At 43.0% G+C, this 25778-nt stretch overlaps 1 protein-coding gene across 1 annotated transcript in view; it reads right to left on the bottom strand.

Annotated features, from left to right (window-relative positions):
- LOC124149524 overlaps window positions 1-19081 on the bottom strand; it is a 31360-nt gene extending 12279 nt beyond the window's left edge. The window contains exons 1-16 of the mRNA XM_046521173.2: window positions 18867-19081; window positions 13652-13724; window positions 13262-13355; window positions 12315-12392; window positions 10794-10918; window positions 9698-9735; window positions 9378-9483; window positions 8010-8162; window positions 7138-7279; window positions 6299-6427; window positions 3384-3435; window positions 3090-3239; window positions 2660-2782; window positions 2373-2495; window positions 2115-2237; window positions 1542-1664 (exon numbers count right to left, since the gene is read on the bottom strand). Coding sequence (XP_046377129.1) covers window positions 1542-1664; window positions 2115-2237; window positions 2373-2495; window positions 2660-2782; window positions 3090-3239; window positions 3384-3435; window positions 6299-6427; window positions 7138-7279; window positions 8010-8162; window positions 9378-9483; window positions 9698-9735; window positions 10794-10918; window positions 12315-12392; window positions 13262-13355; window positions 13652-13724; window positions 18867-18945 — 1711 coding nt within the window. The 5' untranslated portion in view covers window positions 18946-19081. The remainder of the gene's footprint in view (window positions 1-1541; window positions 1665-2114; window positions 2238-2372; window positions 2496-2659; window positions 2783-3089; window positions 3240-3383; window positions 3436-6298; window positions 6428-7137; window positions 7280-8009; window positions 8163-9377; window positions 9484-9697; window positions 9736-10793; window positions 10919-12314; window positions 12393-13261; window positions 13356-13651; window positions 13725-18866) is intronic.
- Between the last annotated feature and the right edge of the window lie 6697 nt (window positions 19082-25778).

Here is a 25778-nt window from a genome sequence, read left to right as displayed (position 1 = left end):
AAATATCCTCTATTAATTCAAGTCAATATAGTGATGGAATGACGACACATTAAATACTGCGTGACGTCCTGAATAATGAATGACGTCATTTGTAAGCATATGCGACCATGCATAGACATGACGTCACTATATGTCACTTCGCAAACAATGAAAGCAACAGAACAATCGGCATGAACTGGTAAATCATTATGAAGCCAAACTGTAATGAGAATTGTTGAAAATATGTTTACCTATATTCGCAGACCTATCGGTAATATAATAAAGTTTACCAAAATGACAAAATATTTCAGGAATGTGCTACCCGTGAAGATCCGGGTTTGAATAGGTTTTCAGCAACCCATGCTTGCCGTAAGAGGCGACAGTGCATAACTTTAAGAGGCGAATAACGGGATCGGGTTGCCAGGCTCGCTGACTTGGTTGATGCATGTCATCGTATCCCATTTGCGTGGATCGATGCTCATGATGTCAATCACTGAATTGTCTGTTCCAGACTCGATTATTTACAGACCGCCATCATACAGCTGGAATACTGTTGAGTGCGGCGTTATACAACAAAACAAACAATCACTGGATTGTAAAAAAAGTCTGTTAAGAACTACCTCGGTAGGTCAGTCACAATGACAGCACGTCGTTATACATTTACATCAAATACATGACGTCAAAATGGCCGACACGATGAACGTGACGGGGGAGATTTCCGAAGTTGTTAATGAATCTGTGGCGGTTACATGTGTTGGTCATCACTGATCAATTGGCCGACCATTGACAAGTGGTTTTAAAGATGTGTCAAATAGATACTAAGGTAAATTCAAAGATTGCTGAAGACTGTCAGTCTGGACACGGATCGAGTCGATACCACGATAGTGGATGTGCATTTCTACTATTTGTTCACTTGGATGGGTCGTAGCGAGGATATTCGTGAACTCTTTGGTGTTTCTCAATATGTGCTGAAACACTGAGTTTATGATTAAAGGGTCTAAATGATCCGAAACAACGCTTCTGTATGTATTCGTGCAAGGGAAATCACAGGGGTTTCCCCAGGAATGTGGCTGTAGTCCGACAGTGTTTTCGTAATTTCATGAACACGGTATCGTGAAAACGTATAAACGTCAAATTGTGTCGTTCATACGCTTATGCACGTCAGTTTCGCGGTCATGTGACCGACCTCTCTTCCAATGGAAAAGACGTATATCTTGTAAACTTCAAATTAAAAAACATTTAAAATTAGTCCTGACCCATGTGTTGTGAATTTGGAAATATACATTACGAATTTTCGGATTTGAATGTATTATAGAGTACTCGTTACCCGTAAATGTCATTTTAAACCGACAAGGTATAATGTTGTGATGTGACATTATATATTTTCAGAGACTAAGCGCTAGTCTATCATTTCTGATGTGGAGGACTTTTACACCATCAGGAGGAACCCTTTTACACCCGTGGGATCCAGGCTCTCCAGCAGAAGTTACCAACTCCATCAGCGCAGTCTTTGTTAGGCGTTTCAGCACCCTTCGTATGGTATCCAACGGAGTGCTACTGACCTATCCGTGTCTGGTTCAAGAAGCTGTGGCAGGTTTTGCAGCAGAAGTCGCTGTTGAGGTAGCAGCCGAAGGGCGTGGCCAGGTCAGTCTCACACCACTTGCTTCTGTCGCCGAACTCACAGCCTAGGATGGAAGACTCAGCTTATATAACTAAACACAGTATCACCGATACCTACTGTCAGTGTAGATGATGGTTATAACACCGCCAGGTCTGAAGATAGCTTCATCACGAGAATTACACAACCTGCTTATAAATATGTGATTATCATCCCTGCTTGCATTACTGACTTCAGTCGTATCCGCTGTACACGAAAATTCAAGAGAGTGAGTACGTTTTGTTTTAAGCCGGTTTTAGCAACATCGCAACAATATCAAGGCGAAGAATACCATACATTGGCTTCACACATTGTATCCATGTAGGAATTGGACCCGTGCTTCCGGTGTGACGAGCGAATGGTTCAACCACCAGGCTACACTATGCCACAATGGCGTTGAGAAGATGATTAATAGTGGTAGTAGTACCATTCATTCATTCAGTCATCCATTCATTAATTCACTCCCTGGCTCCTGTACCTATGTTAGCAGGGTTGTAGTATTTGGGACAAGTGTCACAACACAGGTCACTGTTCTTGTAGCAGTCGTACGGAGGCTGAAGTGACGTCACACACCACGTACTGCGGTCTCCGTACTCGCATCCTGAAAAATGATTGTGTGATGAAACATTTAGGTTACCTTAAGTACGTTTGTAGTAATATTTCAGTGTTCATCATACGTTATCGTATGTTTATCTGATGTTAGTGTTTTAAGGATATGTCTATTGCACCGACTTACCTACTCGTGTACCGTTGAAGTGTTCGGCGCATGTGCCACAACATAGGTCCTCGTTCTGGTAGCATTCAAAAGGAGGCTTCAGCGTATTCTGACACCAAAGACTCCTGTCGCCATATGGGCAGCCTGAAAGGTGGATCTGTATGATGAATCACGCACTTACTTCATATTATATATCGCAAGATAAAGACAACAACAATAATAACATTAGTTAGCAGGAGTTTATGCTTTTTTGAGCATTATTTGAACTTTATCATTGCGAGGGACACCAAATGACACCCAATACTCACTTGGTCGTGTGTGGTCCTTGTAAATCTTGCAGGTGCCGCAGCAGAGGTTCTCGTTCTTGTAGCAGCCCATGGGGGTATTGAGGTCAGTACGACACCACGAGCTCTTGTCGCCGAACTCGCACCCTGCAGTAGCACAACACGATACAACCCTACCGATGTATGCCGTCAATACCCTTAAACATTATATACCCGGACCTGTAGCATCCACAGATCAACAACATGCAAGTATTATACGTATCATCTAGAAGGAATGAATGTTGTTTTACACCACAGTCAGCACTATTCAGCTATTTCAAGCTTTTCTCTCTCTGTCCCTATATATAAAGGGAGAGAGAGAAGCTGGAAAATGATCTACCACCTGAGCTGATGGTCAGTATGTAGGGTATATTGTTTGTCCGACTTAATTCATAAGTATTTCAGAGTGGAATACCTGGTATGCCTTTGTTTATTTCTGTGCAGGAGAGGCAGCACCGAGATCTCGTGTTATCATCATAACACATTTCTGGTTCAAAAAACACCAACTGTCCACACGTGTAGTTTTTCCAGACAATGCCGGGCTGGTCACCCTGAGGGCAGTAGTCTGGCAACAGAACAGTACCAGATGAGTAAATATGTTTAGAAAGGTCACACCGATTTACTACAACTTTAATTCAGACCAGTATTATGAGAACTATTAAACTAAACAGCGTCTAAATGCAATATGGAAGGAGATAGTTGTACCTACCCAGGGAATCCACACCCTTGATGCTGAGGACACATTTCCCCTTGTCACATACCTACAACGAACCAATGTTTCTGGTCAAATAAACACTATAATAACAATTATCACCTTCGTGGCTTTGTTTGTTTCAGTAACCTAATCTGTTGTAGATGTTGAGACTCTTGCTCCAAATGGTTACAAACACAAAGTTGGGATCTGGTGGCTGGGGCCAATCTATACAGGGCCGTCCCTGGGGCCAGTCTATACAGGGCCGTCCCTGGGGCCAGTCTATGCAGGGCCGTCCTTGGGGCCAGTCTATGCAGGGCCGTTCCTTGCGCCAATCTATACAGGGCCGTCCCTGGGGCCAGTCTATACAGGGCCGTCCCTGGAGCCAGTCTATACAGGGCCGTCCTTGGGGCCAGTCTATACAGGGCCGTCCCTGGGGCCAGTCTATACAGGGCCGTCCCTGGGGCCAGTCTATACAGGGCCGTCCCTGGGGCCAGTCTATACAGGGCCGTCCCTGGGGCCAGTCTATACAGGGCCGTCCCTGGGGCCAGTCTATACAGGGCCGTCCTTGGGGGCAGTCTATGCAGGGCCGTCCTTGGGGCCAGTCTATGCAGGGCCGTTCCTTGCGCCAATCTATACAGGGCCGTCCCTGGGGCCAGTCTATACAGGGCCGTCCCTGGGGCCAGTCTATACAGGGCCGTCCCTGGGGCCAGTCTATACAGGGCCGTCCTTGGGGCCAGTCTATACAGGGCCGTCCCTGGGGCCAGTCTATACAGGGCCATCCTTGGTGGCAGTCTATACAGGGCCGTCCTTGGGGCCAGTCTATACAGGGCCATCCTTGGTGGCAGTCTATACAGGGCCGTCCCTGGGGCCAGTCTATACAGGGCCGTCCCTGGGGCCAGTCTATACAGGGCCATCCATGGTGGCAGTCTATACAGGGCCGTCCTTGGTGGCAGTCTATACAGGGCCGTCCCTGGGGCCAGTCTATACAGGGCCGTCCCTGGGGCCAATCTTCACAGGGCCGTCCCTGGGGCCAGTCTATACAGGGCCGTCCCTGGGGCCAGTCTATGCAGGGCCGTTCCTTGGGCCAGTCTATACAGGGCCGTCCCTGGGGCCAGTCTATACAGGGCCGTCCCTGGGGCCAGTCTATACAGGGCCGTCCTTAGGGGCAGTCTATGCAGGGCCGTCCTTGGGGCCAATCTATACAGGGCCGTCTTTGGGGCCAGTCTATACAGGGCCGTTCCCGGGGCCAGTCTATGCAGGGCCGTCCTTTGGGCCAGTCTATACAGGGCCGTCCTTGGGGCCAGTCTATGCAGGGCCGTCCTTGGGGCCAGTCTATGCAGGGCCGTCCTTGGGGCCAGTCTATACAGGGCCGTCCTTGGTGGCAGTCTATACAGGGCCGTCCCTGGGGCCAGTCTATACAGGGCCGTCCCTGGAGCCAGTCTATACAGGGCCGTCCTTGGGGCCAGTCTATACAGGGCCGTCCCTGGGGCCAGTCTATACAGGGCCGTCCCTGGGGCCAGTCTATACAGGGCCGTCCCTGGGGCCAGTCTATACAGGGCCGTCCCTGGGGCCAGTCTATACAGGGCCGTCCCTGGGGCCAGTCTATACAGGGCCGTCCCTGGGGCCAGTCTATACAGGGCCGTCCTTGGGGGCAGTCTATGCAGGGCCGTCCTTGGGGCCAGTCTATGCAGGGCCGTTCCTTGCGCCAATCTATACAGGGCCGTCCCTGGGGCCAGTCTATACAGGGCCGTCCCTGGGGCCAGTCTATACAGGGCCGTCCTTGGGGCCAGTCTATACAGGGCCGTCCCTGGGGCCAGTCTATACAGGGCCATCCTTGGTGGCAGTCTATACAGGGCCGTCCTTGGGGCCAGTCTATACAGGGCCATCCTTGGTGGCAGTCTATACAGGGCCGTCCCTGGGGCCAGTCTATACAGGGCCGTCCCTGGGGCCAGTCTATACAGGGCCATCCATGGTGGCAGTCTATACAGGGCCGTCCTTGGTGGCAGTCTATACAGGGCCGTCCCTGGGGCCAGTCTATACAGGGCCGTCCCTGGGGCCAATCTTCACAGGGCCGTCCCTGGGGCCAGTCTATACAGGGCCGTCCCTGGGGCCAGTCTATGCAGGGCCGTCCCTGGGGCCAGTCTATACAGGGCCGTCCCTGGGGCCAGTCTTTACAGGGCCGTCCCTGGGGCCAGTCTATACAGGGCCGTCCTTAGGGGCAGTCTATGCAGGGCCGTCCTTGGGGCCAATCTATACAGGGCCGTCTTTGGGGCCAGTCTATACAGGGCCGTTCCCGGGGCCAGTCTATGCAGGGCCGTCCTTGGGGCCAGTCTATACAGGGCCGTCCTTGGGGCCAGTCTATGCAGGGCCGTCCTTGGGGCCAGTCTATGCAGGGCCGTCCTTGGGGCCAGTCTATACAGGGCCGTCCTTGGTGGCAGTCTATACAGGGCCGTCCCTGGGGCCAGTCTATACAGGGCCGTCCCTGGGGCCAATCTACACAGGGCCGTCCCTTGGGCCAATCTATACAGGGCCGTCCTTGGGGCCAATCTATAGAGGGCCGTCCCTGGGGCCGCAAATCTATACAGGGCCAGTCAGGATCCTATGGTCGTGAGATCAAATCCTCGATTCGCCCTATTATGATCCCTGTCCTCCCACATTATGCTGACACGCCGTGATGCAACTGAAATAGTGTTCAAGGCGCACTCACTACTACGGGGTGGGTGCGGGGTTTATCGGGTGGACATGATAGTGGAGGAATATAAATCTAATAAAAAGCTGTGAACTGGCTCCTATTCCGATGGTGTGGGTCAGCACTCAAACCATCGACCAGTGTTTTGCGTTGTGGATATCTCGTGTTTATAGCTGTAGCGGAAACCCCGTTCTCTTACTGACCAGGATTTCCTGTGTGACCTGCAGGCGGGATAACTTGCCTTCTTATCACCACAGGCGTATCCGTCAGACCCCTCATAGTTGTTGCATATGTTGTGCACTGAGTTGCTCACGTGACACCATATGTTGGTACATATGTGGCTATAGTCTTCAGGCTTGGAGTAGAAATCCTGGAGGACAGAATAAAAACATTGTTAATTGAGTGACGCTAAGTGTGGGTGCGTGATATATAGAGTTTGTCACGCGAGTGAGTTTTGGGCTGGTTTACACCCTGTATTACGAATAAACTTTGTATTCAGCGAGTCTGGCGAGCTAATAATTGTAATAACTTATTTGTTAACGTTCAGTGCACACTGATTCCATCCTATGGTTAGGGAGTAACCCATTTCGAAGAAAGGGTCGTTACCCGACTAGCCAGCTCACGGCAACTACTGCTCCATTAGATTGCTTCCTGCAACTCTTATCTTTGCAATGCAAGTATATATAGTCACTGTCCATTGGTTTAAAGTCAGAAATTTCTCACGCGCCATTCGAGTTACAAACAATAAACAAAGTACAGCAAGTGCATACATGTCATGGCTCTGTTTAAACTAAAGTACACATTTAAGAATATAGAAAAGGTATCGAAAAGCACGTGCAAAATCTTTTGAATGACATGACGCCTTTGATATTATTTGATACATTTAATAACACAATCAGAATCAGATACAGTGTATTGACATCTTTGTTGTTTTGAATTCAAACAAACGCTGAATCAAAACGCATACAACAGTATCAGCACTTTTCTAAAACCTTGTGTACTGGCATCGGTCGATGTTACATGTTATTTGTCTGTCTGTTGTCTACAATATCCTGACAGTGACGTGCGAGTGTCTCCTACCCTGCAGAAGTAGGATCCCTTGCCCTCAATGAGCTGGCACTGCTGGTCCGGGGTGTACAGCTCACCCATGTGGATGCTGGTGGTGGGACCCTCGTTCTTCTCCACCTCGTGCTTGTTCTGGAGGAGGCACAGATTCCTATCTCTAGATGACCAACACAATATCGCGTTATTGAAATTAACGTGGCATTAACAAAATGTATCTATGTTACAAAAAAAGTCACTCGGTACCATATGATTGTCATAACAGTCATGCTTTCAACGACTGTGTTCCCTGGTCCAGACATGTCTATATATTTGATGGGACTCAACCCCAAAACGTACTAGAATATGTACTTTACTAAGAAAGTGTTATCCCAAATACAACCTCTGTTACATTTGACCACTTTCTAAATGGCATTGTCAATGCATGTCTATTCACAGACAGCCGTGGAAAACCTAACACATTGCTGATTGTGCCGCTAAAGAAATTCTTTCACTCTGAAAAAGGGCAGTTCCAATAGCGTTTTAAGACCAAGGAAATGGCTTCAGTGACGTCTGTTTTACCGACCTCAGGCGTACTTGCCTCACACCTCATCTCGTGGATTGCTCCTCAGACATAATTAATTTTGTTCTTCCACGTTCCAGAAAATAGAAAAATGTGTCAAATTATAAAATGCCGCACATTAGTACAGTAATTATGATTACGCCTCCGGCTGTGTATTAAGAGGCTGGCCAGACCTAGCGGTACCACTCCAAGTATGAAGTGAGAAGATGTTTGTAGATGCATGTAGAGCATAGGCTCTGACACAAACCATCCAATTTTCAATTCATGCAGATTGCCGTGGTATTAATAGGGAGAAGTCCTGCAAACATCCCTGAACCTCCATACACACCTTCTGAGCTGAGACAACAGCGTTCCTATATAGTCCAAACTACATGGAGACAGGTACCATCTGTGTGTGGAGTTGATCTCTATCACAGACGCCATCAGGAAGCCGTCACTAGCACTGCAGGCGTTCTCTTCTCCGTCGTGTTTGGCGCCGAGACTTAATAAGAATGGGAAAGCTTCATACATACCAAACATGGTGCATAAAAAATAACAGTAGGTAAGGCTTACCTTACACAATACACAACTTCCGAGAGGTTTTTAAATATATCTAACGCAATACATAGCTTGAGACAGGTTGTCAGACATATCTGACACAGTTAATAACTTCAGACAAGTTGTTAGGTATATCAGACGTAATACATACGTTCAGATAGGTTGTTAGGTATACCTGACACATTACACTGCTTGAGACAAGTTGTTAGGTATATCAGACGTAATACATACGTTCAGATAGGTTGTTAGGTATACCTGACACATTGCACAGCTTGAGACAGGTTGTTAGGTATATCAGACGTAATACATACGTTCAGATAGGTTGTTAGGTATACCTGACACATTGCACAGCTTGAGACAAGTTGTTAGGTATATCAGACGTAATACATACGTTCAGATAGGTTGTTAGGTATACCTGACACATTACACTGCTTGAGACAGGTTGTTAGGTATATCAGACGTAATACATACGTTCAGATAGGTTGTTAGGTATACCTGACACATTACACTGCTTGAAACAGGTTGCTAGGTATATCTGTCGTAATACATACGTTCAGATAGGTTGTTAGGTATACCTGACACATTGCACAGCTGAGACAATCTGTTAGGTATATCTGACGTAATACATACCTTCAGACAGGTGTGTTATGTACATCAAACATCAACGACATAAATTCGGCCGTGGGTGTTATATACATATCTAACGGAACAACATAACTTCAGAGTGAGTGAGTGTAGTTTTACGCCGCTTTAGCAATATTCCAACAATATCACTGCGGGGACACCAGAAATGGGCTTCACGCATTGTACCCAAGTCGCTTTAACCACTAGGCTACCCGGCCGGCCCCCACAACTTCAGACAGGCGTGTTATGTATATCGAACAGAACAACATAACTACAGACGGGCGTGTTATGTATATCGCACATACTTCCCCTCGAATTGAACCACTTTGATTACTTTGACAGCCACGTAGATTTGAAAGTTTTAAATATGACGAAGTGTCAAGTTTAGTAAACGCATTGTTTCCCAGTAGCCACGATCATAAGTACAGATATCTCTTACATTTCGAAATGATACCCTAATTTTGCACAATACCAAAGGCAGGCTACGGCTTCTTTTTCTTTTCATTTTTCTTTTTTATTCCATTCACAAAGGTACCTGTGTCCGAGTTCATGTGCCGTTATCTGTACAATCTCAAAGCTGAAGTCGTTTTCCACCACTGAGACGCTCCTGGTCGTGCACATCGTCCCCAGATAGGCTCGACCTACAGACAGTGTGCAGGGGTCATGGCAATAATCAGGCTAACTCAGATACATAACTCACACCATGACAGTTTCAGGAATATAAATGTCAATACCTTACAGGTAATCAAATTTTACACCGGCATTAGGAAGAACCTTTAGACGACATACCAAATTACTAGAAGTCTCATCAAAGCTAAACCTTCAGGCAACAACACAAGAGAGAAGGAATCTCACCTGACTTAGATTTATCGCCGTTCTCCATGAGGTCATAACTGTTCAAACAAAGATATACAGATAAATCATGAGCACTTAGACGTAATGGTGACATGGATGGACAGACGCTTCCCCAACAGTACCTGGTAATTGTGATCAGATCCATCACTCACAAGGCCTCGGGCGGGGCAACCATCAGCGAAAAGAAGGCGTGGACGTTTAGTTGACAACTTATACTGTGGTAGTAATAGTAATGACGTTTTGAAATAGTTATAATGGTGGGTGAATACATACTAGCTCCTTTGCAATAAGTAAACGCGTTTAATTTCTATTGATTAAACAGGATACTGAGGAGTGTGCAAGATTCAATGACCACTATGATGGCATATGTATTTGAAAAATAATAATTATGTCCCTTGCATTTCAACATAATCGCATCGAGAGAAATATTAAACAAAAGGCAATGAAACTATTGCCATCCTCTTAGACACACAAAACACCGTTTTCAATTCCGTCCCAAACGTCAACATAAACAGTGTACCACAATAATGCCTTCGTGCTAAACAACATAACTCGGAAAGTGAAACATTGAGCTATGTTTAGACTGTGTCACACAACAAAGATGAAATAAAGCATCCACTGTGATCCGAGGTGGATAACCTGTGCTGAACACGTTTAACCAGTTCAATTGCACGTAATTCAGAAATAACGCCACGCGCAGGTACGCTGCATTCCGAACTTGTGACGGTTGGCAGTGTACTTAGCCTTTCTGTCCGCGAACCGTACACTGAAGAAACGTGTAGAAACTCGGAAAACACATCATAATAAATCTCTTCAACCAAATAAAACTCAATATCATACATTCTTTCCCCGGAAGATGGTTCGCTTGTTCATTCCAAATCCATTATGGCTAGATGGTGTAACATTTACAACGACATAGCTATTTGATACGAACTTTGGATAAACATTTAAACTCATGTCTAAAACTATTCATCTTATGAAAAATATTTTACTAAATGAAGATACATAATATTTTCTCAAGAGTGGGTTGATCGTTTCTTAAAGGAAGCAGTGTTGACATAGTACTTTTACAGTGCGTGTTCCTGGTGAGTCTTACCCTGTGATGAGCATCGCGTGGTCAAATGACGGCAACTTGTTGCCAGACTGTGTCCAGTTGTAGAATGCCCGAAGAGCTGTCTCCGATGCTATGAATTTATTTGTACTCGTCACAATACCATCCGTCTGGCAGAACAAACAGATTACAATAATACAACAAATAAACTGATAAAACAAATAAATTATTTGATTCGGGCTCGGAGAAGTTCACAGGTTACTAACGTTACATTCCATCTTCGACATTCTTCTTCAGATAATTCATTGGCGCACATCTCCAAAGAAGCAATCTTTATCTTAGCTTTGTGCGTGTGTGAAGTCAACGCCCGTAACTTGGGCACTAAAGGTTCGCTTTATACATGAATACATATCTCGAGTAGTGTCATCTCTGCATTCTGTAAACAATAATCCAATTTCTGTTGAAAACATATGAGGATGCTTGCCACGAAATCACAGCCAGAATGCCTACATGGATGTTGATTCAGTGCGTTAAACGTTATGTAACATTATAACTCTAAACAGTTTCTACTGTAACACCATGACTTTCCCTTCATTGCCTAACACGAGGACGCATCAAAGTTCCCTTCGTGAAATCCTAGTGCATATAAAATAGGAAACGGTTTGATGTAAAAGGCAAATACCTCAATCAAGGACAACATAGATGCCTCGTATTTGATGCTAAATTGTTTTAATGCTCACACATTTATCTTAAATGCAACTGGGGTTATTCAGATTATTTGTTCAATTCATTGATGGTGTGTTTTCTTCATTATAATACAAGGGTATATCTGTTGTGTGTATGTGGTCAACATATGGCGGGACGTCACTGTTTCCAGTATTAGCGCCGTACTTTTTCCTATACAACTTTCAGAATCCATTAGGCACGTTTCAGATCATAAGATGTCATTTCATAACATGGTCCTCTGTAAAAACATATTCAAGCGACAGTTAGAATTTAATTACAATCTGAACACACTTAACAGTTTTATTTCACAAAACTCCTTGCTAGGAAAAAAATGAATATTGATTTATGTTTGCAAAAGTGCTGGTGGCAAACAGTGTCAAAGTCTGATTGACATGTTGGTTCCAGTTTTAAAGAGGAAGGGGTTAGACTATCACACTGACACGCATGACAACGAGTCTACATGTTAATGCACTTGCTCACCTTTCAAAAGTACGTCTTTCCGTGTTTCTTACATTTAATCACACTACATTTACACGCCATACTTATTGATACCACTTGGGTGTCAGCTGGTTTCACGGATAATCTTAATGTAGGATCAAATGTGTATATGGCTTCTTACTGATTCAACATGGATGGATGTCAAACATTCGAGGTATAAGTAGGGATAAGGTATGACTCAGGTTTGGTATATACTTCATTTACCGACATAATTGTGATGTCAATTAACTGTACCGATAATGATTTATGATAAATTGTTTTATAACTTCTTACTGATACAAGATGGAGATCAAGTGGTTGCATAGATGATGCATGGTGGGTTTCTCTAAGTCTTCCACTTACCGATACAACTTGGATGTCAACTGGTTGCACGGATATCTGCAGTCCATTTTCCCCAAGTCCCTTGTATATTGTATCTATCTGGGAACAGGAAGGTCGCACAACGATCAGCCAGCATCTAGAAATGTTTCCACACAGGCCACACAGACATTCTCATCCCAGTGTAGTTTCTGTATCAAATATTTCCACACGAACCAACTCGTGTTGACCTACTAGTATTTGATATAAACAACAACAGGGGAGATTCTATTCATCCTCCAAAATTCTTCCAACTTTTTCAGTTTGTAAACAGTAATAACCAGTGTCAGTACACTGAGCATACAATGTACAACCAACCAACTTCAGTGGCCTAGAGATGAGGGGGGTTTCATCAGATTGATTCTGATATCACATTGGTCTGCAAAGCATTGTGCTGCAATTTGCTGTAGTGATATCTTCCAGGATACCACTCTTGATCTCCCCCAAGCCATATCTCCTGTGAAGGCCAGTTTTTTTATGATAAATACAAGTATTGGCGTCGGACAGATTCCGTTCATATACCAGCACATTAAGTCCTTGTTATGCCCTTTTAATCAAGACCATTTTCAATCATATAAAGCAAAAGAGCAATATCATGAGTTTCATACACTAATAATAAACCAGCTGTAACCTTACTAGACTCATAATGACTACTATCTTATTCTTAACAATTACAAAAAAATATGATAAAAGGTGAACGACCTATCAGCTTAAAACACAAGAAAAAGTCATACTCGACAATGATGCATAGTAAATGTGTGCATTCTATATGAAGTGTAATAGAACTCGTCATTGTGTACGTAGCATGCATATGATTGGCTGTAAGGTACATACATGTTTATCAGAAAAATTACATAATTAAGTAATTGTATTGTATGAATACCATAATAATCAGATCAATATTAAATGCGACTCCTCCTCAGAATACTTACCCCATGTATAACAGATGAATAATGTTTCCATATTGCACTTAATGCGTTCTTCTTTTTCAGGAACGCCGTGTCCCCGCTCATTTTATGGTACCACCTATGGAAAGAAACATATAGATATTCCTATTGACCAATTTGGTATGTACATCTCCATCGCTGTGGCATTATATTCCTACAATTTACTGCTTTGCGAGAATGTCAGTGAGTTGCATAAGGACTATTATCATACATATCCACTGTTTATGTAGGATCTGGAGCCAATTATTCAAAGTGACACTTTTGCCTTGTTATGATGGTTTGGTACATATTCTAGCTATGCCAACACTAATGGTAAACGCCTCGGTTAAAATTGTCATCTACAAAGCCGAAGTCCATACAAATACCATGCCTTACTTCAAGTAGGCCGAGTAGTCCACCACGACCAGCAGCTCCACCACGTGCTGCTCAGCCATCTTCATCATCCCTCCTGAAACCACACAACAGGTGCTACAGGTGGGCGGGTACTGCTGGTCAACGTTAGCTTATTGTACACACTACATGTACGGAGTTCACACTGTTTCTAACGACTCTATACAAATGGCAAAAAGACATAGTAGCGGCGTGGTAGCCTAGTGGTCAAAGCACTGGCTCGTTACGCAGAAAACCGGGTTGAATTCACCACATGTTTACAATATCTGAGCTCATCTCTAGCATAATCTTCGCCGTAGTATTGTTTGAATATTTCTTGATGTGTTGTAAATCATCACTTTTTAACAGGCTACACATATCAGAAGACTGTTAAAATAAGGACAACAATGCCGCTGACTTAATTATATCAGCCAATTAAAGTAGATAGTGACAGCACTTTAACCCGTTTCTTTGTTATCAGTGGCTGATGGAAACAATGATTATATCGAATGTATACGTTCAGTGTAATACTACTTTGTTGGTGTTTATTTCTGATCAAAACTTGATACGGATCATTATGGGTCCATCTTCGTCCTTGAGACATGTTTCTACTCTGGGAAACGGTACACTTTTACGTCTTTCGTCTATGCGAATGACCCCGACTGATATATGAACTAATGCTCTCCATGGTATTCAGATAATAATTGTTAGAAATGGAGATTGGCAGGTCATCTATAATTGATCTCTTATTAGTCAACGCTTGTTGTCCTTAACAAGGGAATTGCTCTGGCATTTCAGGACTTCTCACTGAACATTGTATAATTATCAAACGTCTTTTAACTATCTCCAATTTATATTTGTATCACCAAAACGTCCACCTACATCGATACAGTGGGTGCCGGTAATAAAGAGATGACAAAGTGTTCTCGGTAAATGGTTCTTCAAGACATAGGGAGAGATATAAAGGTAGTTCATGTCAATATGCAATCGGTGAGGCAGCTAGTTTTCTGTATATGAATGTTTCGGGACAAACGTATTTTGCATTTTCATAATTTACTAGACATACTGCAATCCTTATATTTCGAGGTCAGTCAGTGTGAAATCTCCTCGTCTTGGTTTGGATAAGTGAGTGAGTATGATTTTACGCCGCTTTTAGCAATATTCCAGCAATATCACGGCGGGGGACACCAGAAATGGGCTTCACACATTGTACCCATGTCGGGAATCGAACCCGGGTCTTCGGCGTGACGAGCTAACGCTTTAACCACTAGGCTACCCGACCGCCCCTGGTTTGGATAAGACGTGATTGAATAGATAGAGTGAAATCTCCTCGTCTTGGTTTGGATAAGGCGTGATTGAAAAAACAGAGTGAAATCTCCTCGTCTTGGTTTGGATAAGACGTGGTTGAATAGATAGAGTGAAATCTCCTCGTCTTGTTTTGGATAAGACGTGGTTGAATAGATAGAGTGAAATCTCCTCGTCTTGTTTGGATAAGACGTGGTTGAATAGACAGAGTGAAATCTCCTCGTCTTGTTTTGGATAAGACGTGGTTGAATAGACAGAGTGAAATCTCCTCGTCTTGTTTTGGATAAGACATAATTGAATAGACAGAGTGAAATCTTATCTTGACGTGTATGTTGAAACACGAAAACGAGACAGGAGTTGATATCAATGGTTGATAATCATGCAACGATTCACGCTATCGGGTTAACTGACACGTGATATACCAGGTCACATATTATAAGGTTTTTATTTGTTATCGAGAAGAGAGTTCGTCATGCCTTCAACGGATGTTTCTTTGCCAAAAACGTCCATTGTGTTAATAATTGTTATAATCAGTAGGCTCATATGTAGAATTTGTTTTTCAAATGTGATAACATTGCTAATAAACCTAATAAAAAACACTTCTTTTTTGTGTTTAAAGATGCCCTATACCATCAACGCAAGTGTCCCATAATTTGCATGATGGCTATCAGCCCATTTATATACTTAGACAGCTAAATGCGACATTGGCATTTAAGACATATTGAGCAATTTTAGGTCCATTATGCCAATCCTTAGTGGGAAAAGGTGATGCGCCGTCATGTGAAATTGTGCACTACATATGCACTGTGTTTCATTATTGAAAATATTGCATCGTATGACCTTTCTGAATAATCTAACATACACAAAAATGAATTAATGCTAATAAAATTATGTTCAAATCAAGCAGTATTGTTTAATAACCTGTGTTTGTTGATTCAACCATAATGTGTTCCTGTCCTGTCGAGCTAACAATTCAAACCAGATGCTGTCGGCATTTCGTGTTGCCTGCTGCAACCTGTCATCACACAGTGCCGTTAGGTCCCATCTGGCCACGCAAGCCCGGGTCAAGGTCAGGGTCGTCAATAAAACAGCCATCATTAAACATAATGCCCTGAATTGTGTTAATCAGAAACTAGCACTGTCAGATTGACATTTTAGTGCAAAGGTTTGCACACAAATGATATGACACACCGATATATGTCATTATTTACTTTTGCTTTTTTTATTAAATATACAACGTTATAACTGTAAGAACTTAACTAATTGTACTTTTGTCCTTCATAATGTTACAAATTGTCTCCATGTACTACGTACTAATATAGACGAACTTGACAACAACGACGCAGTTTTAAACCTAATCCTCAGCAGCAAGTATACATTTCTGCAGTATAGTGCATTTGGAAAGAAACACATTAAACAAATGCAGTTGAGAATTGCAAGCCTTGCAAATTACCTTGGAAGGAGTTTGAGTGCGATGAGGTTTAATCTGGTGTTGATATTACGTGGTGTTTAACGACGCGACTAACACGTGGAACTGTTTGTTGGTTTCGACAACGGTCTTCCAGCAGTCCGATACATGGCCACCTCAGCAGGTGACAAAGACCACGTGCAGCACCTTTCATGTCGGTCAGTGACACATTATCGCCAACACAGCACATAACTCACATAGCTCACCCACACCTCGCTTCGGCAGCGTAAATACAGATATTAAACAAGGGATCCGTTCACAAACTGAATTTAAGGCAAACATAGTTTTTCCAGACCTTTGCGCAAACTAAAATCACGCAATATCATACCATTTTTCATATGATGCTGCTGTTAACGACACAGGATGATATTGCCAATGGTGAGATGGTATCTGATGACACCGGCATATGATAATATCGATGAGGTTGAATATTATCTGATGATGACAATATTTTACTGTGTGGGTGATGCTTGAATATTATCTGATGATAACAACAGTTTGCTCTGTGGCTAATTGTTGAATGTCATCGGTTAATTTTGTCCAACTTTCCGTCGCCGTGTTAGTCATGCTCATAGCTTCATGCAACGATGTTCCTATGATTAGAACATTAACCGCATTCATCTATAACGCAGTACATATGAGGAAGTCGACGAGTGCTCTAGGCGGAACAGCCTCTATGTACAACGGGCTGTTGGTCACAACACATGCAATAACAAAGTGAAATAATGCGTACGGAGGACGGTAACTGGGGATGGCAATGCCACCTATGGATAGATGTCATCTGGTGACATGTGATGGGTATGGTGACGACACAGGCCGACAACATTATCACATCGTTACGACAACGTCCTCGACACCCCATGCATGTTGCAGTAGCTTGACGTGTCTTCACGTGTCTTGAGCGTGCATAGATGCCTCAATAGTCACCGTTTCTTCAGTTTCCTGTGTTTATCAATAATACTGTTCATACTATATCTAGTATTTTGTAAATGTCTACCTTCTATGGAGACTTCGGTCGTTCCTCAAACTGGCAGATTGACAGAAAAGTTAGTCTACATCAAATAAAGACCCGTTGTCGGCCTTGCAACGTGAGTCAAGATCAAACATGAGCTCCGTTATGGGTTTTTTAACTCCAGTCTAGATGAAAAGACATAGGCTCTGTCGTGGGCCTTGCAACGTCGTCTAGATCAAACATAGGCTCTGTCGTGGGCCTTGCAACGTCGTCTTGATCAAACATAGGCCCTGGGATTGGCCTTGCAACGTAAGTCTACATCAAACAAACACAGGCTCCGTTGTGTCATTCTAGATCCGACAAAAATAGGCTCTAATTCCAGAATGTGTGTTTGGTGTAAATGTGTATGTAATGCCTGTCACGGACACGGGCCATGTTAACAACATTACGTACATTCAGTGTTATGCGCCTGAGGATATATGTGTCCAAGTATGTAGTTCCATGAAGTATATCTATGCGTACAACACGATAGTCACTATAAATCTGCTGATTGACTCCACCTGAACAGGGGCATGGCATACGCCATAAAACATACTATTACATAGAGATGGATTTCTTTGAAACTTAACATTATCTAATTCGTGAAGGTGACCAGTGAGCTGGTCGCGAATCAGGAACAATGGGATGACTTCGCTTATTGAATTCATAAAACACATTTCTCCTGCGATAGGTAATATCTTTAAATATTATGTCACAAGACAGTAGGACATTTGTCATAGTGAGTGAGTGATTATTTCTTATAGTCTTGCACCTCCTCGCGGCGAGACATTTGTCAAAAGCTGACCTGAATATCAGTCAGAATGGCTAATCATGAGTAGTTTATCAAATGTTTCCTAAAGTCTTGTTGAGTGTTGTAGCAAAAGCACAACAATGTAAATATTTCTTTCCATATATACCATCAAAAATTAACCATCCAGGAAAGTATTATTTGTGAAAATATGTTTTACTTCAAATCAACATTAGGATATTTCTAACCCCCGGGAATAATTGATTCCATGAATTTTATATCTTTACATCAATAACTCCGAAATGCCGGAAAATTTCTTATATGCTCTATACTTCAAGGGTAACATAATTCTAAGGTGATAGTATTCTCATTATTTGATAACATTGAATACCAATTAACAAAAGATCACATCATAATGGTTGCCATTCACGAACATCAATTTGTAATATATAGCTTAATTTATGATTTAATATATTTTAATAAAGAATGATGAAGCATGTTGTGTGCTAGATATATGTGACTAGTAACAAGAGACAGAGAACTTACAGCAGACCGGTGTGCTCCACGTCAGAGGGAAGCCTGACAAGCGACCTCTCTTCATAAAACTGTCATCGCTTACACCGAAGGATACTGAGATAAGACTGCTGACAGAATGCCATTACCTGGGCAGGCTTTAAAAGCCCCTGTTATGGAAATAGCAAATACTCACTGTTGAAGAAGTAACGTGGCTGAGATGCGACAAGGCCGAGTACGGAGGTCAACGATAACAAAATAATTCTCCATGTCATTGTTCAAGTAAATGTCTTGACTATTGTCACACAGGCAAGATCAAATGACAACTCCGTGACTGCTGGTTGTGACTGACCCACATTCAGGCAAGGCTGCAGTCCCGGCACCTCTATCAGTCTCTCACTGTGTTGCTTATATAGACGGAGCGTGAAGGGAGGACCCGGGATGCCGTTTAAGTGCTGTTATATAATGCTAACTGGCATATTATTAGGGTTTCAGCTACGTATACTCGTTTCTCAGCACTGCAGTTACCTTAACTGCAACACAAGAAATTACTTGCACTTATTACACAAGCAAGCACAAACATGTATTGCTGTTATGCATTTGTTTGCTTAAAATACTGTTTTGAGAAAGGCTAACTGATTTGAGAAGTGCCCTTCAATTGATAATTGTAGACACCGAACATCAATCAAGTGTTGGCATATAACGTTAACATTTATTGTTGGTATAGGCAGTCTATATTTCAGTCTCAGGTGATCGATATTAGTTATATTGTTGCATAGCGTATAGTCGGCAGTGTCGTGAACTGTTCCAGTACCCAACTTAATGGTCGGCAGTGTCGTGAACTGTTTCTGTACCCAACTTATTGGTCGGCAGTGTCGTGAACTGTTTCTGTACCCAACGTTTTGGTCGGCAGTGTTGTGAACTGTTTCTGTACCCAACTTATTGGTCGGCAGTGTCGTGAACTGTTTCTGTACCTAGCTTATTGGTCGGCAGTGTCGTGAACTGTTTCTGTACCCAACTTATTGGTCGGCAGTGTCGTGAACTGTTTCTGTACCTAGCTTATTGGTCGGCAGTGTCGTGAACTGTTTCTGTACCTAGCTTATTGGTCGGCAGTGTCGTGAACTGTTTCTGTACCCAACTCATTGGTCGGCAGTGTCGTGAACTGTTTCAGTACCCAACTTATTTGTCAGCAGTGTCGTGAACTGCTTCTGAACGCAACATATTAGGGACGGACCATTTTATATTTAGGGGGGTGGGAGCAGGTTTATGGGGTAGAGTCATGTTTTGTTTTCTTCATTTTTAGGAGCTGAGATTTCTTTTCTTCTTAAAAAGAGCTGAGATTTCTTTTCTTCTTAAAAGAGAGCTGAAATATCTTTTCTTCTAAAAAGAGAGCTGAGATTTATTTTCTTCTTAAAAGACAGCTGAGATTTCACTTCTTCTTAAAAGACAGCTGAGATTTCGTTTCTTCTTAAAAGAGAGCTGAAATATCCTTTCTTTTCTTCTTAAAATAGAGCTGAGATCTTTTTTCTTCAAAGAGAGCTGAGATATTTTTTTTGTACAGGCTTATGATTAAAGGGTATACTCCGAATGTTTGCTGTATACATGAAACAGACAAAGGATATAATATTTTGTTGCACTCTGGAAACATATTGAAACAATTAGGTATTTTGGATAAATGAAGTTTTGAAGAAACCTATTGAAGCGGTTTGTACCATAACAATACACCTGTACGACGTGTAGCTTTTGTCCCCCCAAATCGTTTTAAAAATATGTTTTTGCCTCAGATTGGTCAGAAATAGGACACTCTCATTTACATCATCACAAAATAGAAACAGGTGACGCCAGGCCAATGAGACTCCTCATTTATAGGCAAAACGCAGCCATTAGGGCAGAATGTTCCAGAAGGTGCAAGAAATGTTAGAAGCCAAAATCATGTCGCCCAGTTCTTCTGAATGGCACTCTCCCGTCTCCCATGGTTTAAAAACGCCCTCTACTAACCGTAGATTATATTATATTATACAGTTATATATTATACAGTTACCCAGCCTATATTTTCCCCCTCTACCACTTTTTTGGGAAGATGTCGTTGATCCCGTTGGAGACAGCCATGCTAAAATGTTTATTAGTGTCCTTGATTGTGCTAGTGTATTTTGGCAAATACCACTGCATCCAGATACAAAATACATGTCGACCTTCATTTAGCAGTTCAGCAAACGATTTTAGAGAGGCACTCAAATATATGAATTGGCGTTGCATACTAATATATGTAGATAAAATCATAATATTTCCTAAAACGTTTTTGGAAGATTTTAATCCCCTCAAGTCAGTACTCCAAAAGATCAAAGAAGCAGAACTCACTTTAAAACCAAGCAAATGTAAATCTGCGACAAAACAAGTCACCAACTTAGGGCATACCTTCAGCGAAGATGGCATCTATGCCAATCCTTCAAAAGTAAATTCAGTCACACAGCTCCCACCCCCTAAAATCTCCATGACGTGCATCATTTCTTGGGTTTGGCCTTGTATTATCACAAATTTGTAGCAAACATTTATGGCATCTCCTCTCCTCTGATGCATCTCAAACTGCAATAGTGTACATTTTAGGCCAACTTGACTCTCATGGCATAACTTGTAATGATGTTGTTAATTCATGTCTTTTGACAATACAAGTATCTTATTTGAGATTGGTCCTGTTCTGTTTTTAGGAACAAACAATGTTGGTTGGCTATGTTTATATTGTATTTTGTTCCAAGTAAGGGTAATTGGTGCTTAATGGTCATTTCCCATCACAGTAACTGTTATGGTCACTTGAAATGGAAGATTTAAAATGACTTTAAATAAATAAATAAGGGTTACAGGCATCTCTCATGGTCATGTCATTCTGTCAAAGAGTATGGCATTGCTCACGAAATACTGTATTGATAATCGGGCGGTGTCAGTAACACAGTGTATTGTGTATTAGTCGGGCGGTGTCAGTAACAGTGTATTGTGTATTAGTCGGGCGGTGTCAGTAACAGTGTATTGTGTATTAGTCGGGCGCTGTCAGTACCAGTGTATTGTGTATTAGTCGGGCGGTGTCAGTAACAGTGTATTGTGTATTAATCGGGCGGTGTCAGTAACACAGTGTATTGTATAGTATATTGGGCGGTGTCAGTAACACAGTGTATTGTGTATTAGTCGGGCGGTGTCAGTAACAGTGTATTGTGTATTAGTCGGGCGGTCTCAGTAACAGTGTATTGTGTATTAGTCGGGCGGTGTCAGTAACAGTGTATTGTGTATTAGTCGGGCGGTGTCAGTAACAGTGTATTGTGTATTAGTCGGGCGGTCTCAGTAACACAGTGTATTGTGTATTAGTCGGGCGGTGTCAGTAACACAGCGTATTGTGTATTAATCGGGCGGTGTCAGTAACACAGCGTATTGTGTATTAGTCGGGCGGTGTCAGTAACACAGCGTATTGTGTATTAGTCGGGCGGTGTCAGTAACACAGTGTATTGTGTATTAATCGGGCGGTGTCAGTAACACAGTGTATTGTGTATTAGTCGGGCGGTGTCAGTAACACAGTGTATTGTGTATTAATCGGGCGGTGTCAGTAACACAGTGTATTGTGTATTAGTCGGGCGGTCTCAGTAACACAATGTATTGTTAATTAGTTGGGCGGTCTCAGTAACACAGTGAATTGTGTATTAATCGGGCGGTGTCAGTAACACAGTGTATTGTGTATTAATCACGCGGTGTCAGTAACACAGTGTATTGTGTATTAATCGGGCGGTGTCAGTAACAGTGTATTGTGTATTAGTCGGGCGTTCTCAGTAACACAATGTTTTGTTAATTAGTTGGGCGGTCTCAGTAACACAGTGTATTGTGTATTAATCGGGCGGTGTCAGTAAAACAGTGTATGGTGTATTAATCGGGCGGTCTCAGTAACAGTGTATTGTGTATCAGTCGGGCGGTGTCAGTAACATAGTGTATTGTGTATTAATCGGGCGGTGTCAGTAACTCTGTATTGTGTATTAATCGGGCGATGTCAGTAACAGTGTATTGTGTATTTATCGGGCGGTGTCAGTAACACAGTGTATTGTGTATTAGTCGGGCGGTCTCAGTAACACAATGAATTGTGTATTAATTGGGCGGTGTCAGTAACAGTGTATTGTGTATTAATCGGGCGGTGTCAGTAACACAGTGTATGGTGTATTAATCGGGAGGTCTCAGTAATACAGTATATTGTGTATTGGTCGGGCGGTGTCAGTAACAGTGTATGGTGTATTAATCGGGAGGTCTCAGTAACAGTTTATTGTGTATTGGTCGGGCGGTGTCAGTAACAGTGCATTGTGTATTGGTCGGGCTGCCTCAGTAACAGTGTATTGTGTATTGGTCGGGCTGTCTCAGAAATACAGTATATCGTGTATTGGTCGGGCGGTGTCAGTAACAATGTATTGTGTATTAATCGGGCGTTGTCAGTAACACAGTGTATTGTGTATTAATCAGGCGGTGTCAGTAACCCAATCTATTGTGTATTAATCGGGCGGTCTCAGTAACAGTGTATTGTGTATTAATCGGGCGGTGTCAGTAACACAGTGTATTGTGTATTAGTCGGGCGGTCTCAGTAACAGTGTATTGTGTATTAGTCGGGCGGTGTTAGGAACAGTGTATTGTGTATTAGTCGGGCGGTGTCAGTAACAGTGTTTTGTGTATTAATCGGGCGGTGTCAGTAACACAGTGTATTGTGTATTAGTCGGGCGGTGTCAGTAACACAGTGTATTGTGTATTAATCGGGCGGTGTCAGTAACAGTGTATTGTGTATTAGTCGGGCGGTGTCAGTAACACAGTGTATGGTGTATTAATCGGGCGGTGTCAGTAACAGTGTATTGTGTATTAATCGGGCGGTGTCAGTAAAACAGTGTATGGTGTATTAATCGGGCGGTCTCAGTAACAGTGTATTGTGTATTAATCGGGCGGTCTCAGTAATACAGTGTATTGTGTATTGGTCGGGCTGTCTCAGTAACACAATCAATTGTGTATTAATCGGGCGGTGTCAGTAACAGTGTATTGTGTATTAATCGGGCGGTGTCAGTAACACAGTGTATGGTGTATTAATCGGGCGGTCTCAGTAATACAGTGTATTGTTTAGTAATCGGGCTGCCTCAGTAACAGTGTATTGTGTATTGGTCGGGCTGCCTCAGTAACAGTGTATTGTGTATTGGTCGGGCGGTGTCAGTAACAGTGTATTGTGTATTGGTCGGGCGGTGTCAGTAACAGTGTATTGTGTATTAATCGGGCGATGTCAGTAACAGTGTATTGTGTATTGGTCGGGCTGCCTCAGTAACAGTGTATTGTGTATTGGTCGGGCGGTGTCAGTTACAGTGTATTCTGTATTAGTCGGGCGGTGTCAGTAAAACAGTGTATGGTGTATTAATCGGGCGGTCTCAGTAACAGTGTATTGTGTATCAGTCGGGCGGTGTCAGTAACATAGTGTATTGTGTATTAATCGGGCGGTGTCAGTAACTGTGTATTGTGTATTAATCGGGCGATGTCAGTAACAGTGTATTGTGTATTTATCGGGCGGTGTCAGTAACACAGTGTATTGTGTATTAGTCGGGCGGTCTCAGTAACACAATGAATTGTGTATTAATTGGGCGGTGTCAGTAACAGTGTATTGTGTATTAATCGGGCGGTGTCAGTAACACAGTGTATGGTGTATTAATCGGGAGGTCTCAGTAATACAGTATATTGTGTATTGGTCGGGCGGTGTCAGTAACAGTGTATGGTGTATTAATCGGGAGGTCTCAGTAACAGTTTATTGTGTATTGGTCGGGCGGTGTCAGTAACAGTGCATTGTGTATTGGTCGGGCTGTCTCAGAAATACAGTATATCGTGTATTGGTCGGGCGGTGTCAGTAACAATGTATTGTGTATTAATCGGGCGTTGTCAGTAACACAGTGTATTGTGTATTAATCAGGCGGTGTCAGTAACCCAATCTATTGTGTATTAATCGGGCGGTCTCAGTAACAGTGTATTGTGTATTAATCGGGCGGTGTCAGTAACACAGTGTATTGTGTATTAGTCGGGCGGTCTCAGTAACAGTGTATTGTGTATTAATCGGGCGGTGTTAGGAACAGTGTATTGTGTATTAGTCGGGCGGTGTCAGTAACAGTGTTTTGTGTATTAATCGGGCGGTGTCAGTAACACAGTGTATTGTGTATTAGTCGGGCGGTGTCAGTAACACAGTGTATTGTGTATTAATCGGGCGGTGTCAGTAACAGTGTATTGTGTATTAGTCGGGCGGTGTCAGTAACACAGTGTATGGTGTATTAATCGGGCGGTGTCAGTAACAGTGTATTGTGTATTAATCGGGCGGTGTCAGTAAAACAGTGTATGGTGTATTAATCGGGCGGTCTCAGTAACAGTGTATTGTGTATTAATCGGGCGGTCTCAGTAATACAGTGTATTGTGTATTGGTCGGGCTGTCTCAGTAACACAATCAATTGTGTATTAATCGGGCGGTGTCAGTAACAGTGTATTGTGTATTAATCGGGCGGTGTCAGTAACACAGTGTATGGTGTATTAATCGGGCGGTCTCAGTAATACAGTGTATTGTGTAGTAATCGGGCTGCCTCAGTAACAGTGTATTGTGTATTGGTCGGGCTGCCTCAGTAACAGTGTATTGTGTATTGGTCGGGCGGTGTCAGTAACAGTGTATTGTGTATTGGTCGGGCGGTGTCAGTAACAGTGTATTGTGTATTAATCGGGCGATGTCAGTAACAGTGTATTGTGTATTGGTCGGGCTGCCTCAGTAACAGTGTATTGTGTATTGGTCGGGCGGTGTCAGTTACAGTGTATTCTGTATTAGTCGGGCGGTGTCAGTAACAGTGTATTGTGTATTAATCGGGCGGTGTCAGTAACAGTGTATTGTGTATTAATCGGGCGGTGTCAGTAACTGTGTATTGTGTATTAGTCGGGTGGTGTCAGTAACAGTGTATTGTGTATTAATCGGGCGGTCTCAGTAACACAGTGTATTGTGTATTAACCGGGCGTTGTCAGTTACACAGTGTACTGTGTATTAATCGGGCGGTGTCAGTAACAGTGTATTGTGTATTAGTCGGGCGGTGTC

The sequence above is a fragment of the Haliotis rufescens genome, unplaced genomic scaffold, assembly GCF_023055435.1.
Source record: "Haliotis rufescens isolate VD_foot unplaced genomic scaffold, xgHalRufe1.0.p SCAF_4, whole genome shotgun sequence".
NCBI lineage: Eukaryota > Metazoa > Mollusca > Gastropoda > Lepetellida > Haliotidae > Haliotis > Haliotis rufescens.
The sequence above is the reverse complement of the archived record's forward strand: the minus strand, read 5'-3'. Positions and strand labels throughout refer to the sequence as shown.